The sequence below is a fragment of the Onychostoma macrolepis genome, chromosome 15 (genome assembly GCF_012432095.1).
Source record: "Onychostoma macrolepis isolate SWU-2019 chromosome 15, ASM1243209v1, whole genome shotgun sequence".
Classification (NCBI taxonomy): domain Eukaryota; kingdom Metazoa; phylum Chordata; class Actinopteri; order Cypriniformes; family Cyprinidae; genus Onychostoma; species Onychostoma macrolepis.
Genome location: NC_081169.1, coordinates 23,220,962 through 23,235,994, shown reverse-complemented (window position 1 = coordinate 23,235,994; position 15,033 = coordinate 23,220,962). Strand labels below are relative to the sequence as shown.

The following is a 15,033-nucleotide window of genomic DNA, read 5'->3' as shown; positions in this document are numbered from 1 at the left end:
CACTCCGACAATATCTCTCAATAATCTATAAATTGAAACCAAATATTTTTTCTTTAATCAAAATTATACTAGGCACCAAGCAGACTAGTCTAACGGTGGCAAGATGTTCTGCCAAATGATCTGAGGCTCTGCCGAGATGTTTATAACTGGTAAGTTGTTCCGCATGTAGTTTTGTCACAGCTGAGGTGATGCTTATATAGACCGCTTCCTCTCTCTCACCAGATGATATGGTTTATCGGAAACGCATTTCATATTACTACAAGAGAATATTTCTCTTGTTTACATAGCCTATATAATTTTTTCTTGAATGCAAGTTATGTCGGTGATACAAGAGTTTCCACAAAGACCTCGACAGTTTTTAACTTAAGGAGCACTACTTCTATTAAAGCTACCCGTCACTGATTAGACTAAAATACATCGTTTCAATAAATATATTGAACATTCTTTACAAAAATACGTAAAATTTTTAAGCACTTTTTTTTTTTTTTTTTTAGGAATTTTGTCTTATTTAGGCATTATATTACGCATTCGTTTTAATATGAAGTGCATGCGACACGTCTACCGGAAAATATAATGATTCATATTGTGTCATCTGGTTTAAATCTGGACTTGTATTTTGACAGGAATCAGGTTCGTTTTGTGCCCCAAACTATACAGGATTCAAATATCATGGTTCAGTGGAAAGAGTTTTACACTAAAATATGTAAACGTTACAGTATGTTGTCTCCAAGCATTGGTGCATGAAATGAAATCCAGACAGTAACAGAAAAACAGTTAGCAACAAGTACAACGTCTGACCAATATCTATGTAGCCTACTCGCTTAGTTTGTAGACCACATCTGAACGTTTTACTCAGACTTTTATTTTGACAGGTCGCGCTCAGAACGTAGCGCGTAGTGACGTATGACCCGGAAGTAGCGTTAATGTTTTCATAGGAGAGAGCGTGTGGAGACGCTACACTAACGTAAGTCTGAAGTTTCTTCTAAATTATGATGCAGTCGTGTTTGTATTGTTGATGTGCATAAAACACAAATCTGACTGTACACGGTGCGGTTGATTTCATAGGCATAAATCTTCTAAGTACATCAATAAATACAAAGAATTAAGTGTCCGCTGTTGACCTGCTGTTCATTTCTATGCTCTGTATCGGAAAATAACAGTCTCAGCTTCTACAGAATTTTTCTTGTACACATAAGTTTCATTGTAAATAAGATTTGACGGCTTATTTGAATGAAATTTTGAATTCGAGTTGCTCACGCACAGTTGCGCTTATATTGCTGTGTTATCTGGTTATTCACATTATATTATGGTGAAAACTTCTCCATAAAAATGAAATGTTGATACAGTCGAGTCTTGTGTAAAACTACATGTGTTATGTTCTTGTGCACAGTCACAATGGCCAATCTGGAACAGTGGGTTAGTGACCAGCTCCATGACATCCTGGGTTTGAGTGACCGATATGTGGCTCAGTTCATGATCGGTCTGGTGAAGAAGTCTTCTGGACCTCAGGACTTTGTGGCTCGGCTTCAGCAAACCGGAACCATTGATATTGATCAAAGAATCACAGCGTTTGCACATGAGCTGTACAACAAAGTAAGTGTTTTCACTCAGTATCTTTAATAGAATTCATAAATTAAGATATGCATTTACATTTAATGAACTTCCATTTCAGGCACCCAAAAAAAATGTGACAGAAAAACCTGCCCGGGCGTTGGAACGACAAGTCATGGAAATGGAGAGAAAGAACAGAACCTACACTCTTCTGGAGGACAGTGAGAGTGATGGGGAGGCGGCCAGAGAAAGAGGAAAAGAGAAGAAAAGTAAAGACCGGGACAAAGGAAAGAAGAGAAAACACCTCAGACAGAAAAAAGATGAAAGTTCATCGTCCAGTGAAGAGGACAGCAAAAAGAGGTAATTATGTTGCGCTTTCAATCTTTTAGATGCTGCAGACCCCCAAATATTAAGATCCTCTTGCGACGGACTCCCGTTCTAAAATTTTAAAGCCGTGTTTTGTATAAAGAATTTATACTGTGAAAAAAATCATATTATAAATGAAAACATTTTTTGGAATATATTTAGTTTCTATTAAGTTACAGTACATTAGTACATTAAGTAACAGTTTTTTCCTACTCATTGTAGTACTGTACATTTACATTTTTTTTTTTTCTAAATATTTGCACCAAACCCTAGCACTCCCTTGTGGCTCCTTGTGTGTCCCTGGACGCCAGTTTGAAAAGCCCTGGGCTAAAACAAAACATTTTCAATGAAAGGCTTTAAATTTGGCTCATTCAATCAGAAAGTGACAACTCTCAATTTCATTATTGTTCTTTTGTTCTCAATGGTTTCTCTTGTTTGTTCTTTGACTCTTTCAGCACTAAAGTCATGGATGAGCCAAAAAAAGCTGCTAAAGAAGAGGAGGAGGAAGAATGGGAGCGGGAAGAGAGAGAGAGACTTCAGGATCTGGAAGAGAGGGATGCATTTGCTGAACGAGTGAAACTGAAGGACAAAGACAAGACAAGACACATACTTGAGAGAAATGACAAAAAGGTAATGCAAAACAAGATCTTGCTACAATAAAATAATGTCTACTAGTTTCTTGTTGATGGATCTCAGAATAATCTGAGAAAATATGAAGGCTAATGTTCTGCGTTGTCTGTTTTCATTATCTCAGGCTTACGAGGAAGCTCAAAAAAGACTCAAAATGGCTGAAGAGGATCAAAAGAAAATGGTGAGGAAGTCTTTAATTGCACTTACATGCACAAAAATGTTCTGTTGTTAATTGGAAATTTGATGATGTAAACATGTTGATAAATAAATGCTATAATGCTATAAATCTGAATGAAGCAACAGTGATATCTGTTAACATTCAGTGTGGTCTCTTCAGCTTCCAGAGTTAAGGAAACAGTCACGTCGGCAGTATCTGAGCAAAAGAGAACAGGAGAAGATTGATGACCTCGAGGCTGAAATTAAGGACGAGGAATACCTCTTCTCCACTCAGAACCTCACAGATAAGGAAAAGAAAGACTTAGATTACAAGCGGAAGGTCAGAGACCTGGCCCAAGACTACAAGAAAGCTGGAGCGAAAGAAAAAGAGGAGAGAAAGAACAGATACTACATGCCAGAGGAGAAAAGAAACAAGGTAGGTCTAAGTGATGAGCTACAGGGGGATTATGGGATATTTTAACACAAAATGGCAGCACTGGGATATTTAAATCAGTTGCCAGTACCTAATATCATGGTATACATTATTTAATGTAATTAATGCTTTTATTCATCAGGGATGCATTAAATAACATTTAAAAAAGAGTAAATACTTTTATAATGTTAGAAAAGGTTTCTGTTTTAAATGCTGTCCTTTTAGTACTTTCTATTCATCAAGGCAGCAAATCAGCATATTATAATGATTTCTAAAGGATGATGTAACATTAAAGACTGGAATAATGGCTGCTGTAAATTAAACTTTGCATCACAGGAATAAATTACACTTTAAAATATATTATAATAGAAAACAGTTATTTTAAATTGTAATAATGTTTCACAATATTACTGTATTTGTGGTCAAATAAATGCAGCCTTGGTGAGCATAAGACACTTTCTAAAACATAACAAATATCTTATCAAACCCCTAACAATGAACAGTAGTGTATATCACACACACATTTGTTTTGCTGGAAATTCATACAAATATTTTTTATTCATTTATCATTTATTTTAGAAAATATTTTATTGTTTTTCTCTTGTCCTCTTTGTCCCCTCCTTTCAGTCCATTCCTCAAAAAGACATGGACCTGGAGTTTGAAGAGACTCCCAGAGAGGGAGGTGGGGAGCAGGGCCGCTGGGAGGAGGCGAGAGTGGCCACCGCCACCCTGCAGTTCGGGGCCAGAGAAGAGCGGGAACGCCGGATAAAGGAGGAGCAGGATAGGTACCAGCTCATTTTAGAGGAAGAGGAGATGATCAACTTCGTCAGCACGGCCATTACTATGAAAGGAACGCTCTCAGAAAAGGTTAACATCACTAAAAAATGAGATACTGTGTATTCATTATATTATGTCTTTAATACAAAAAGTAATAACTAACTTGTATCTTCCTATTTTCTTCAGGAAAGTGAACCTGAGTTATCACAAGCTGAGAAGCAGAAGCAATCCATCCAGGAAGTGAGACGCAGCCTTCCCATCTTTCCTTACAGAGAAGATCTTCTCGCTGCCATCAAAGACCACCAGATCTTGGTCATAGAGGGTGAAACCGGATCTGGCAAGACCACCCAGATCCCTCAGTATCTCCTGGAAGATGTACGTACTTGTTATAAAAAATATTTATTGGCAAATAGTTTTAGGATTTTTGTGGATCCAACACAGGTGCCTTTCTTCACACAAGAATATAAAGTATCAGGTACATGCAGGGTCTCTTTTTTCTTTTCTTTTTTCTTTAGAGGGGTTTGGAGCTAAAGTTTGATGTGTGAGCATCAATAGTTCATTTACCTTTTTTTTGTGCTCAAAATCATTAAAAAGTCGCATTTCTTGATTGTTTTGTCTTTTCTTTGTTAGGGTTACACTAACGGAGGAATGAAGATTGGCTGTACTCAACCTCGAAGAGTGGCGGCCATGTCTGTAGCTGCCAGAGTCGCACAGGAAATGAATGTCAAACTAGGAAATGAGGTCATAATTCCATCTGCTTACTAAATATGTGATTTGATAAATGATGAGCCTACAGATTTGCCATTGTGTTTGTGTACATATGAGAAGTATTTGCATACCTGAACATTGTGGTTTTTATAGTTTTTTGATCAGCTATGTTGTCATATTTTCTACAGGTGGGCTACAGCATCCGTTTTGAGGACTGTACGTCAGAACGCACTATCCTGAAGTACATGACTGACGGCATGTTACTCAGAGAGTTTCTTACAGAGCCCGACCTCGCCAGCTACAGGTTAAAACTTATCTTACAGAATGAATATTTTAATATTTGATCTTTTAAGTTTTTATGATAGGGAAGCTTACCTTTACAGAATTCATATTTTTGACAGTTTAAAATATGACTGCCAACATTGCTTTCATTATTGCTTTTTAATTGTCTGTATTTTTGTGATCAGTGTGATCATCATCGATGAGGCCCACGAGCGAACATTGCACACAGACATCCTCTTCGGTCTAATCAAAGACATTGCACGTTTCCGCCCTGATCTGAAGATTCTGGTGGCCAGCGCCACTCTGGACACAGAGCGCTTCTCCTCCTTCTTTGATGATGCACCCGTATTTAGGATTCCAGGTCGTAGGTTTCCCGTGGATATCTACTACACAAAGGTAACAGACCGTGATTAAAGCAGAAAACATTCTCAGACATGGTGTAAAAATCCAGTTTAGTGATTTCTCTGATCTATTTTTGCCTTCATTTGTACGTTGCATATTGTTAATATCATTTGTCTCTTGTTTCAGGCTCCGGAGGCCGACTACCTGGAAGCATGTGTTGTGTCAGTGCTACAGATCCATGTCACTCAGCCGGCTGGAGACGTATTGGTCTTCCTCACAGGACAGGTCAGTTCTTGGCACTCAGTCTGTTTATGGTTTATAATTCCTTTGTGGATGGACATGAGCCATATCTATCGATACATAAATCTGTTAAGTGTAGCTGTGTTGCATCTGAGTCACGACGTAGCAGTAAAAAGTTTTTCCAATACATCACTATCAATTTTTCCCTTTGACACAGTCATCTGTGGCTGGTTGATTGTTACATGCATTGTCTATAAATCTGCTTTGAAACTATATGTATTGTGAAAAGCACTGTACAAATAAACGTAAAATTAAATTAAAAAAAGTAGCTGATTATTTTATTATTATACATATTTTAATTTTTTAATTTAAATCAGGTATATTTAAATATATATTTATAATAAATTGGTTATATTGGTAACAAGGGTGTCAGAGGCGTTATATTGGAGCTGCAGCGCTACTACAAACGTTAACTGCACTAAAGTTATTTAGTAAATATAATATATTATGATATGATGTGATAATGTATAAATGTATTGGCTCAAAACAGTGAGGGTACATATATTTACACTAAATACAAGCATATGTTACACTGCATCCATTTCCTGTCTCTTTCCACTGTTTATCGATAAAGGCATAAAATGCACCAAATATGTAAAATAAGAAAATACTTTGTTTGTCGAAATGGAAAAGCTATGATGAGCCAGAAAGATTTAACGTTCTGGTATTTGTGTATTTTGTATATCGGGACAATTTGTGGATCATCAATTGTGTTGATGATATTTATATTGGTAATATTGACGTTGGCTGTGTCCTCTGGTGTTGCAGGAGGAGATTGAAGCGTGCTGTGAACTTCTACAGGAGAGATGTAGGAGACTGGGCTCAAAGATATCTGAACTCATTGTTTTGCCCATCTATGCCAACTTGCCTTCAGACATGCAGGCCAAGATCTTCAATCCCACTCCGCCTGGAGCACGCAAAGTAAGAACACTGTTCCCTTTGTCGTCCAGCAGGGGGCAGCATGTCTGTTGAAATCTGTGGAAGATAACACATATTTACTTGTAAATTTATTCTTAGCTGATGCTTTTATGCAAAATAAAATCAAACAAACCAGACTGATGCAAATTCTTATGGAAATGTTTTTCTTAATTTAGTTGAATTATCTTGATAAACATGCTAAACTCTGAATATGAATTTCTTTAGTGATTGTGTGTGGTGTTTTTGGGTTACAGGTTGTGGTGGCCACAAATATCGCAGAGACGTCTCTCACCATCGACGGCATCATCTACGTTATTGATCCAGGTTTCTGCAAACAAAAGAGCTACAATGCAAGAACAGGAATGGAATCTCTCATTGTCACTCCCTGTTCACGAGTAAGAGAAGCTTCTAGCAACAACATTGATCTGTAAAGTGTGCAGTGGACCCAAAAGTGTTAGACAAGTCATTTAGATTTACAAATGTATGTATGAATGTAACAAAATCTAGTTTTATTCATTTATTATTGTTGTTGATAGTATTAATCATTATTAATAATGAATTATTATAAATATCAACAGTAATAATAATTATTTGCTTTCTTGATTATTGCTAATAGTTATAAGTACTAATAATTTATTATAAAATGATACAAATTGTTATCAGTGTCATCAATACTATTCATAATAAAATAAAAACATTATTATATAATTCAATGAATGATTATATTGTATATAGCAACAATAATAGTTATTACTAATTAGTATCATTATTAATTAATACATTAATGTTATTAATAAATAAAATTAATTATTATCAACAATAAGAAGAACTTGAATTATCACATCATGTAAGTTTATAGAGACAGGAGGTTATTATTTATTGACATTTGAATCTTGAGTCACTCCTTTAAGTCATATTAAATATGAAATTTCTGAGTTTTTATGTTTTTTTAGTTAATAAGGTTAAAATGATGGTTATTACTGACGTTTTGAAGCAGTGATTGATAATGTGTTTTGTTATCATGCAGGCATCTGCCAATCAGAGAGCAGGTCGTGCAGGAAGAGTGGCTGCTGGGAAATGTTTTAGGCTGTACACCGCCTGGGCCTTTAAACATGAGATGGAGGAGACCTCCATCCCTGAGATCCAGAGAACAAACCTGGGCAATGTGGTTCTGCTGCTCAAAAGTCTTGGTAAGAATGAATGAATCAGTGTTTCTTCATGACTTCACCGTGACAAATCCACTTGCCAGTTTGATGGATATGAAATTAGTTCTGAGAAATTCTCTGAAAGATATTCAGACAATGTTAAGTATGTCTTAAGTGTCCAAATGCTTTTTAGGCCATTCCACTAAGGTTGTAGTGTTGAGTGTCTTTGTGAATATTTTTCTTATGACAAACAATTGCAATTTTGGGGTGTGATATTTTTTAACTGGAACTTTCATGCATACATAAATAGACCTGACACACTTATTCACTCCCTATAATCAAACACAATATGTATTTTAATATGTGCTTAAAATCTAACATGTTTTTCCTGATCTGTGTGTTAGGCATAAATGACCTGATTCATTTCGACTTCATGGATCCTCCTCCTCACGAAACACTGGTGTTGGCGCTGGAGCAGCTTTATGCTTTGGGTGCCCTTAACCACCTCGGTGAACTCACTAAGGTGCTAAAAAAACAAACAAACTTTAAACCCTGTAATTATGCTACTTTAGAATACATTTCACAACACATTTACAAAGAGATTTACAACAAAATGCTGGGTGTCAATAAGGGTTCTGGACCTGTCAATGAACTAGAAATAATTTACTCTACAGCTGTCCATTTATGAATGTCCCTTATGGAAATATGCCAATATTGAACTCTTTCGTCCAAGGTTTTGACTTCATTTTGTTCCTCTTGCACTGTAGCTCGGCCGAAGGATGGCTGAACTTCCTGTGGACCCCATGCTGAGTAAAATGGTTCTGGCTTCTGAACAGTGAGTCTAAACTGCAAATGGTGTTATGTACTCATCATTGCCCTTTACCTGGAGTTGTTATTGTGAGGTTTTAAACATTGTTCATTGGTCTGTCTTTCAGTTATAAGTGCTCCGAGGAGATTCTGACCATCGCGGCCATGCTGTCGGTGAACAACTCCATCTTCTACCGCCCCAAGGACAAAGTGGTTCATGCCGACAACGCTCGAATGAACTTCGTGGTACCAGGAGGAGATCACATGGTGCTGCTCAATGTATATACGCAGGTGTGTTTATGTGTGCACTTGGAAATATCGCTCAAAGCAGCAATCAGTTTGAGGCTTTGTACATTTTTACAGCCCAGCTTTTGCTAACAAAAATGATTTGTTATTTTCAGAATACTCATCACATCTATTGTGACTTCCTTATAGGAGATTTGCAGCAGTTGCATTGCTGAACAGGTTATGCAGGCCTGTGCGGACGTGTGTTTATATGTAGATGCTGTAGCAGGAAGTTCTTGCCTTGTACAATTCTAACTTTGGAATGAACAATGTTTTGTAAGAATGACTGTTCAAACAGCAGAAACACTGCGTTTAAAAAAAATAAATATAAAATTGGCTGCTTTTGGCACCTAAAATAAAGCATTTAGAAATTTTTTGGTTGCTAAATTACAGAAGTGCTCAGTCATTTAAGTTATGAAGCAGGCTATATTTAGTAAACATTCATTACAGTAAAGCTTTCACCCTACTGACCCTGATTGTATTTGTGCCATACAATATCATTTTGTAAGAATATTTCTGCCTCTTTGGGGAAAAAAAGTAAAATAAGTTTTTCTTAAAATCAAATCACTATGCATATTTTTGGTAAAATATTTTTCAATCATACTACATTTTTTTCAATCATACTTTTTATTTATTTATTAAAAAAAATAAATAAACTGTGAATCTGTATCTTTAATTGCACATTGTCACATAAACAACCATTTATAAAATGGTCTTACAAACACAAAGTATGAATCACAGTAATGTTCAAAGTCATTTGTTCATAAGTCATTCGTGACTCCGACGTCTCTGCTTGTGATGTTTGTTGTTGTTATATTCATTAGTATTCAGTGGTGTCTTTCTCTGTTAGTGGGTAGAGAATTGGACATAACCAAAATAATGATTCAAAAATCAGTGATGGAGTCAGTTGGAAACGATTCACTACCTAAGTGTGTCTGATTTAAAACGTTAACCTACAAACAAGTTACCTGAGTTTTTCTCCTTCTCTCTTTCTCTTCATTGGGTAGAGAGTTGCTCCATGTTCAGTTCAAGTCGGACTTAACCAAATAATGATTTGCAAATCATTGAGGGAATTGATTAGAAACTGTCTGATTAAACACCAACTCACAAATGAGTTTTGTGAATATTCATGACTGAATCAGTAAACGCTGTTTGTTGTTGTGTGCACAATTTTGGTTTGCCAGAAAAGAAAATGCATTCAATAGTTTCTCTCTTTCTCTGTCAGTGGGTAGAGAGCGGTTACTCCACTCAGTGGTGTTTCGAGAACTTCATCCAGTTTCGCTCCATGAAGCGAGCTCGAGATGTCCGTGATCAGCTGGAGGGGTTGATGGACAGGATCGAAGTGGAACTGTCCAGCTGCAGCGGTGACAGTGTGCCCATTCGCAAGGTGATTTCCTTATTCCCCCTCACTTCCTTTCTCACATATCCTCCAGTGATATTGTGTTTGTGCAGAAGCTTGCTGCTTTGCATGTGATTGCTATCTTGACTTTATGAACTTTATTAGTTTAGCTTTATAGACTGAATTAACTTTAAAGTTTTAAGACGCTCTTACTTGTGGCCCTTACCGGCTAAAAACACTGAAGTAGAATTTGTGGCACAATTTACATTTTTAATATTAAGGTAAGTGCTTGCTTGTCTCGTTAGGGACAATTTGTATTCTTTTAACATTGCGCTTAACCCAGGGTTAACACGTTTTTTCAGTCCAGGTTACAGTGCTTTTTTGTGAAAAAAAGGGAACATTCAAACAAACTTAACGAAATTACCTGTCAAGACTGAGTAAATATGTGTCTCTCGTGTGTTTTTTTTTTTTTTAGTACTTTCTGTTCTGTGCGAGACTAGTGTCACTATGATTCATAAGTATTTAAAAGACAGTGTGATTTTTCAAATTAGAGTATTTCAACATTCAGACTAACACAATAGCTGAATACATACATATTTACTGACTGTGTGTTGCTACATTTTACCAGATGCTTTTGTGTATTTAAAGGTGTTTGGCCTTGATTAATGCAGTTTAGATGACTTAAGAATCATTTGTGGTATGAGTAACAGTGCACACATCCTATTTTTTTGTCTGATTTCAGAAGCAATTTAATTATTGCGAAATATAATCAGTCAGTTATGTAGTTTAGTGGTCATTATGAAAAATATTTCACTTAATGCCACTACTGTCCAAACCGAAACCAAGTATTCTAGAGATTTGTAAAAAATAAATATCAATACATTATAGTACAACTTCACCAGATTATGATCTAAATGTGATTTTCTTGCATTTTCTTCCAGGCGGTGACTGCGGGATATTTCTACCACACGGCACGCTTGAGTAAAGGGGGATATAAAACAGTCAAACACCAGCAGACTGTTTTCGTCCATCCCAACAGCTCACTCTTTGAGGAACAGCCACGTTGGATGATCTACCACGAGCTGGTCTTCACCACCAAAGAGTTCATGAGACAGGTATGGAGGTATTTTTAGTCTGATATTACTAATGTTATCACATCCATGCATCATATTAAAGGGGTAGTCCACCCAAAAATGTCAATTATGTCATTATTTACTAACCTTCATGTCATTCCAAACTTGCAAATGAATTTTTTTTCTTGTTGGAACAAAAGAATATATTTTGAAGAATGTCGGTAACCAAATTGTTTTGTTTCCCATCGACGCCCATACTATGGACAAAAAAAATACTATGGAAGTCAATGGGACCCGAAATGTTTTGGTTACCAGCATTCTTCAAAATATCTTATTTTGTGTTCCACAGTAAAAAGAAAATCGTTCAGGATTGGAATGACATGAGCCTGAGGTTGAGTAAAGGATGACAGAGTTTTCATCTTTTGGTGGATATTAAAGGGATAGTTCACTCAAAAATGAAGATTCTGTCATTAATTACTCACCCTCATGTCGTTCCAAACCCGTAAGACCTTCGTTCATATTTCTGAACACAAATTTAAATATTTTTTGATGAAATCCGAGAGCTTTCTGACCCTGCATAGACAGCAACGCAACTACCACATTCAAGGCCCAGAAAGGCAGTAAGGACATTGTTAAAGTAGCCCATGTGACATCAGTGTTTCAACCGTAATTTTATGAAGCTACGAGAATACTTTTTGTGCGCAAAGAAAACAAAAATAATGACTTTATTCAACGATTTCTTCACTTTTGTGTCAGTCTTCGATGTGTGTTCACGACAGTACCACGACATTTCTGCCTGTGCAGGGTTTTCATCAAAAATATCTTAATTTGTGTTCCGAAGATGAACGAAGATTTATGGGTTTGGAACAACATGAGGGCGAGTAATTAATGACACAATTTTCATTTTAGGGTAAACTGTCTCTTTAAGGTTAGGTGTTGGAACAGACTGGTTCTTTTTTACTTGAGTCTGTAAGCGACAACTTATCATCCACATAGTAACACACTAAAATCCACTCCTAGCACCCTAGAAACCACATAGTAATGATTTGGCAACCACCAAAACTACCCCACAGTCTTGTCAGCAAGGTTTGCATGGGCAAGCACTTAATATTTCTTCAGAAAATGTAAAAATATGCTTTATACTAAATGTTCTATCTGCTTTTCAGGTGATAGAGATTGAAAGTGGCTGGCTGTTGGAAGTGGCTCCTCATTATTACAAGAACAAAGAACTGGAGGACAGCAGCAGTAAGAAGATGCCCCGCAAACAAGGCAAAGCCCGTGAAGAGCTGGGCTGATCCTGAGAATCAGACGAGACTCTTCCAGCCAATATTTCTACCGACAGGAGATCAGCGATGTGAGAAAATCCATCAGTGTTCAGTTGGAAATTATCAGACGGTTTGTTTGGTAATTTGCTGATCTGTGTAAAGTATTTTGGAGACTCCTAATTTTTGTGTTTCAGCTGAAGTTGTTTTCATGTGTTTGAATGAGGAAATATATTTTTGATTACAAGTATACACGTGTTGTTGTTTTTTATTGTTTATATACTGATATATGATATGACCTCTGAAACTATTTAAAGAGATGTGGATCAAAAGAAGGATGTTATCAAAGGTCGTGCTGTTGTAGGTAATTAAGACAACAGTGTTTTCATAAATACACAGAGAAGATGTTTTCAACGATGTGTTATGCTAAACCTACTGTGCCTCGGGTAGTTGCCTAAAATACATGGTTTAGGAAAGAGAACCAGGAGGAAGTTCTCATATTTCAAAACAAAGGCAAAGTTTACCATTGATACATCAATATAAATGGACGGGCAATAAAATATTAATACAGAAAGGTTAATGTGTTGCAACAGGCACACCCTCAAGTGTGGATATATCATCTCAATCCAAGAGCTGTTTTTTATTTTTTACTCAAAGTTCAGATAGTTTAATATATATAGCCAGCAGTCAATGATTGGTAGTTTCCAGTCATTTGTAGTTTCCCCCTAAAGGTTCCAGATGAACTGAAATTAGCCATTGGTCAATGAGTAGCTAATGTTGTAAAACTGATTGTCAACAGAAATGTTTTTCCTTAACCAGAAATTCATTTGAATGATTGGCACAATATATGGTCACGTTTGTTTGTATTATTGCGTTTATGACTATATGATCCAAAATAACTCCAGATTTTAATTTTGGAGGTAAACTAGGCCATGGCTTAAGGGTGATTCACAGAGAATGTATTTCGCAATTAAGTATGAGAGACAGTAATATGATGGTATTAAAAAAAAAAAGATATGCATTTTTTAAAAGTTGAACTTAAAACTTAAAGAAACAAACACGCCTGTGTAGTGCATACAGAAAAACAATTGAAAAACATAGTAGTGGAATAAGAAAAACATTTCTGTTTTACATTCTTTTCAAAGGGTTTTTCAAATTCCATGTTCAGTTTTGTTTTCCTTTTGAAAGCTTTTTCAGATTCCATGTTCAGTCTTTTTGAATGTTTTTTTGATTCCACTGTACTGTCTCACACGTGAACTGACTATTTCAGTTTTTCAAATTCATATGAATTCATATGTTGTGATTTGTACAAAGAAGAAAGTATGCACAAGGTCCACCCTTAAACCTAACCTTCAATGGGTCGTAATTAGATTGTATGATAATTGTGAAAGTTGTACAAATTCTTACTATTTAGTAATTAGCCACAAATTCGCCAAAACATGAGATGGTTATGAATTTCATTGAGATTGTTTAGTGTAAATGGTCACTTCTAAAAGTTCCTCTGCAAGTATTTGAAACCAAATCATCAAACAGTCTTATGTGACTTATCTGATGCTTTTATGCAAAGAGATCTCATTGTTATGAAAGCCCCTTTCTGCCACGGAAAAATAATAATAATAATAAAAAAGGTAATTTATCTCACAACTCAGACTTGTGAGATTTCAACAGTTTTGCGAAACATAAACTCAGAATTAAGACTCCTTTTTTTCTCGTAGTTTACATCTCACAATTCAGTTTTTCTGACTCTGCCACAGAATAAAAAATAAAAAAGTTCTGACTTTTCTTGGAGTTATGAGTTTGTCTTACAGTTCTGTTTATCTAGTAATTGTGACTTTTTTTTTCTTTCTTAGAGTTGCAAGAAAAAAAAGTCAAAATTCTGTGATTTGAAAAGTTGCAGTTACCTTTTTATTTTTTTTTTCTATGGGGGAAACGGGCTTCCATACCTTGCATTGTTCAAACAATGCAACCACAATGACACATGTTCCCTTTAAAAATGGTATTTTGCATATGGTTTATCTAATGATCTAGAAGTTGCTCTTCTGTCTTGTTTCTCTTTCTCACCGAATCAGTAGTGGCAACCATGTGTTGACAACAGCTCTTAATACAAGATAAATGTATTTGGGTATGATGGGTATAAAGTGATTTACAACACAACAAAAGGTCTAAGCCTTTATCATCAATACGCACATAAAATTTTCACATGTTGGAATGGGAGAGTGCTTCCTTCTCACTTATCAGGCAATGTGTGTGTGTGTGTCAGAGAGAGAATAATATTAACCTAGTCACTTAATTTATCAGACTTGAGATCTTCATAAACTTCCTTATTGTTCCCATCTAAATGGTGAATATTTCCAGTTACATGTAGTGGAGTAGGAAAAACATGTGGACATATCTTCATCAGAAAAAAATAGTCAAAATTAAGTGAGTTTTTGCTTGAAACAAGCAAAATAATTTGCCAATGGCATAAGAAAAATAATCTTATGTCAAACAGAAAACAAGATTATTTTTCTTACCCCATTGGCAGATTATTTTGCTTGTTTCAAGCAAAAACTCACTTAATTTTGACTATTTTTTTTCTGAAAAAAAAAAAAATGTTTACTTTTATCTTTCTTGATTTAAGAATTTTTAGATATTTTGGCTGGAAATAAGACAAAAAATC

At 35.8% G+C, this 15,033-nt stretch overlaps 1 protein-coding gene across 3 annotated transcripts; it reads left to right on the top strand.

The window, feature by feature from the left end:
• The first annotated feature begins 15 nt into the window (after positions 1-15).
• dhx16 (DEAH (Asp-Glu-Ala-His) box polypeptide 16) lies at positions 16-14,463 on the top strand. Of its 3 annotated transcripts, XM_058744802.1 has the most exons (22): positions 27-149; positions 873-964; positions 1,391-1,593; positions 1,673-1,911; positions 2,373-2,547; positions 2,672-2,728; positions 2,885-3,139; positions 3,764-4,003; positions 4,100-4,288; positions 4,544-4,654; positions 4,810-4,925; positions 5,089-5,299; positions 5,432-5,530; positions 6,314-6,466; positions 6,718-6,858; positions 7,491-7,653; positions 8,013-8,131; positions 8,376-8,443; positions 8,544-8,706; positions 9,926-10,087; positions 10,981-11,154; positions 12,279-14,461. In XM_058744802.1, exons 3-22 carry the CDS (start codon positions 1,396-1,398, stop codon positions 12,405-12,407), a joined length of 3,162 nt encoding a protein of 1,053 aa, XP_058600785.1. In that variant the 5' UTR covers positions 27-149; positions 873-964; positions 1,391-1,395; the 3' UTR covers positions 12,408-14,461. The 3 variants fall into 3 exon arrangements, with proteins under 3 accessions (XP_058600784.1, XP_058600785.1, XP_058600786.1); XM_058744801.1 differs by lacking the exon at positions 873-964 and having other exon boundaries at positions 16-149; positions 12,279-14,463; XM_058744803.1 differs by lacking the exons at positions 27-149; positions 873-964 and adding an exon at positions 988-1,047 and having other exon boundaries at positions 12,279-14,463.
• The last annotated feature ends 570 nt before the right edge of the window (positions 14,464-15,033 follow it).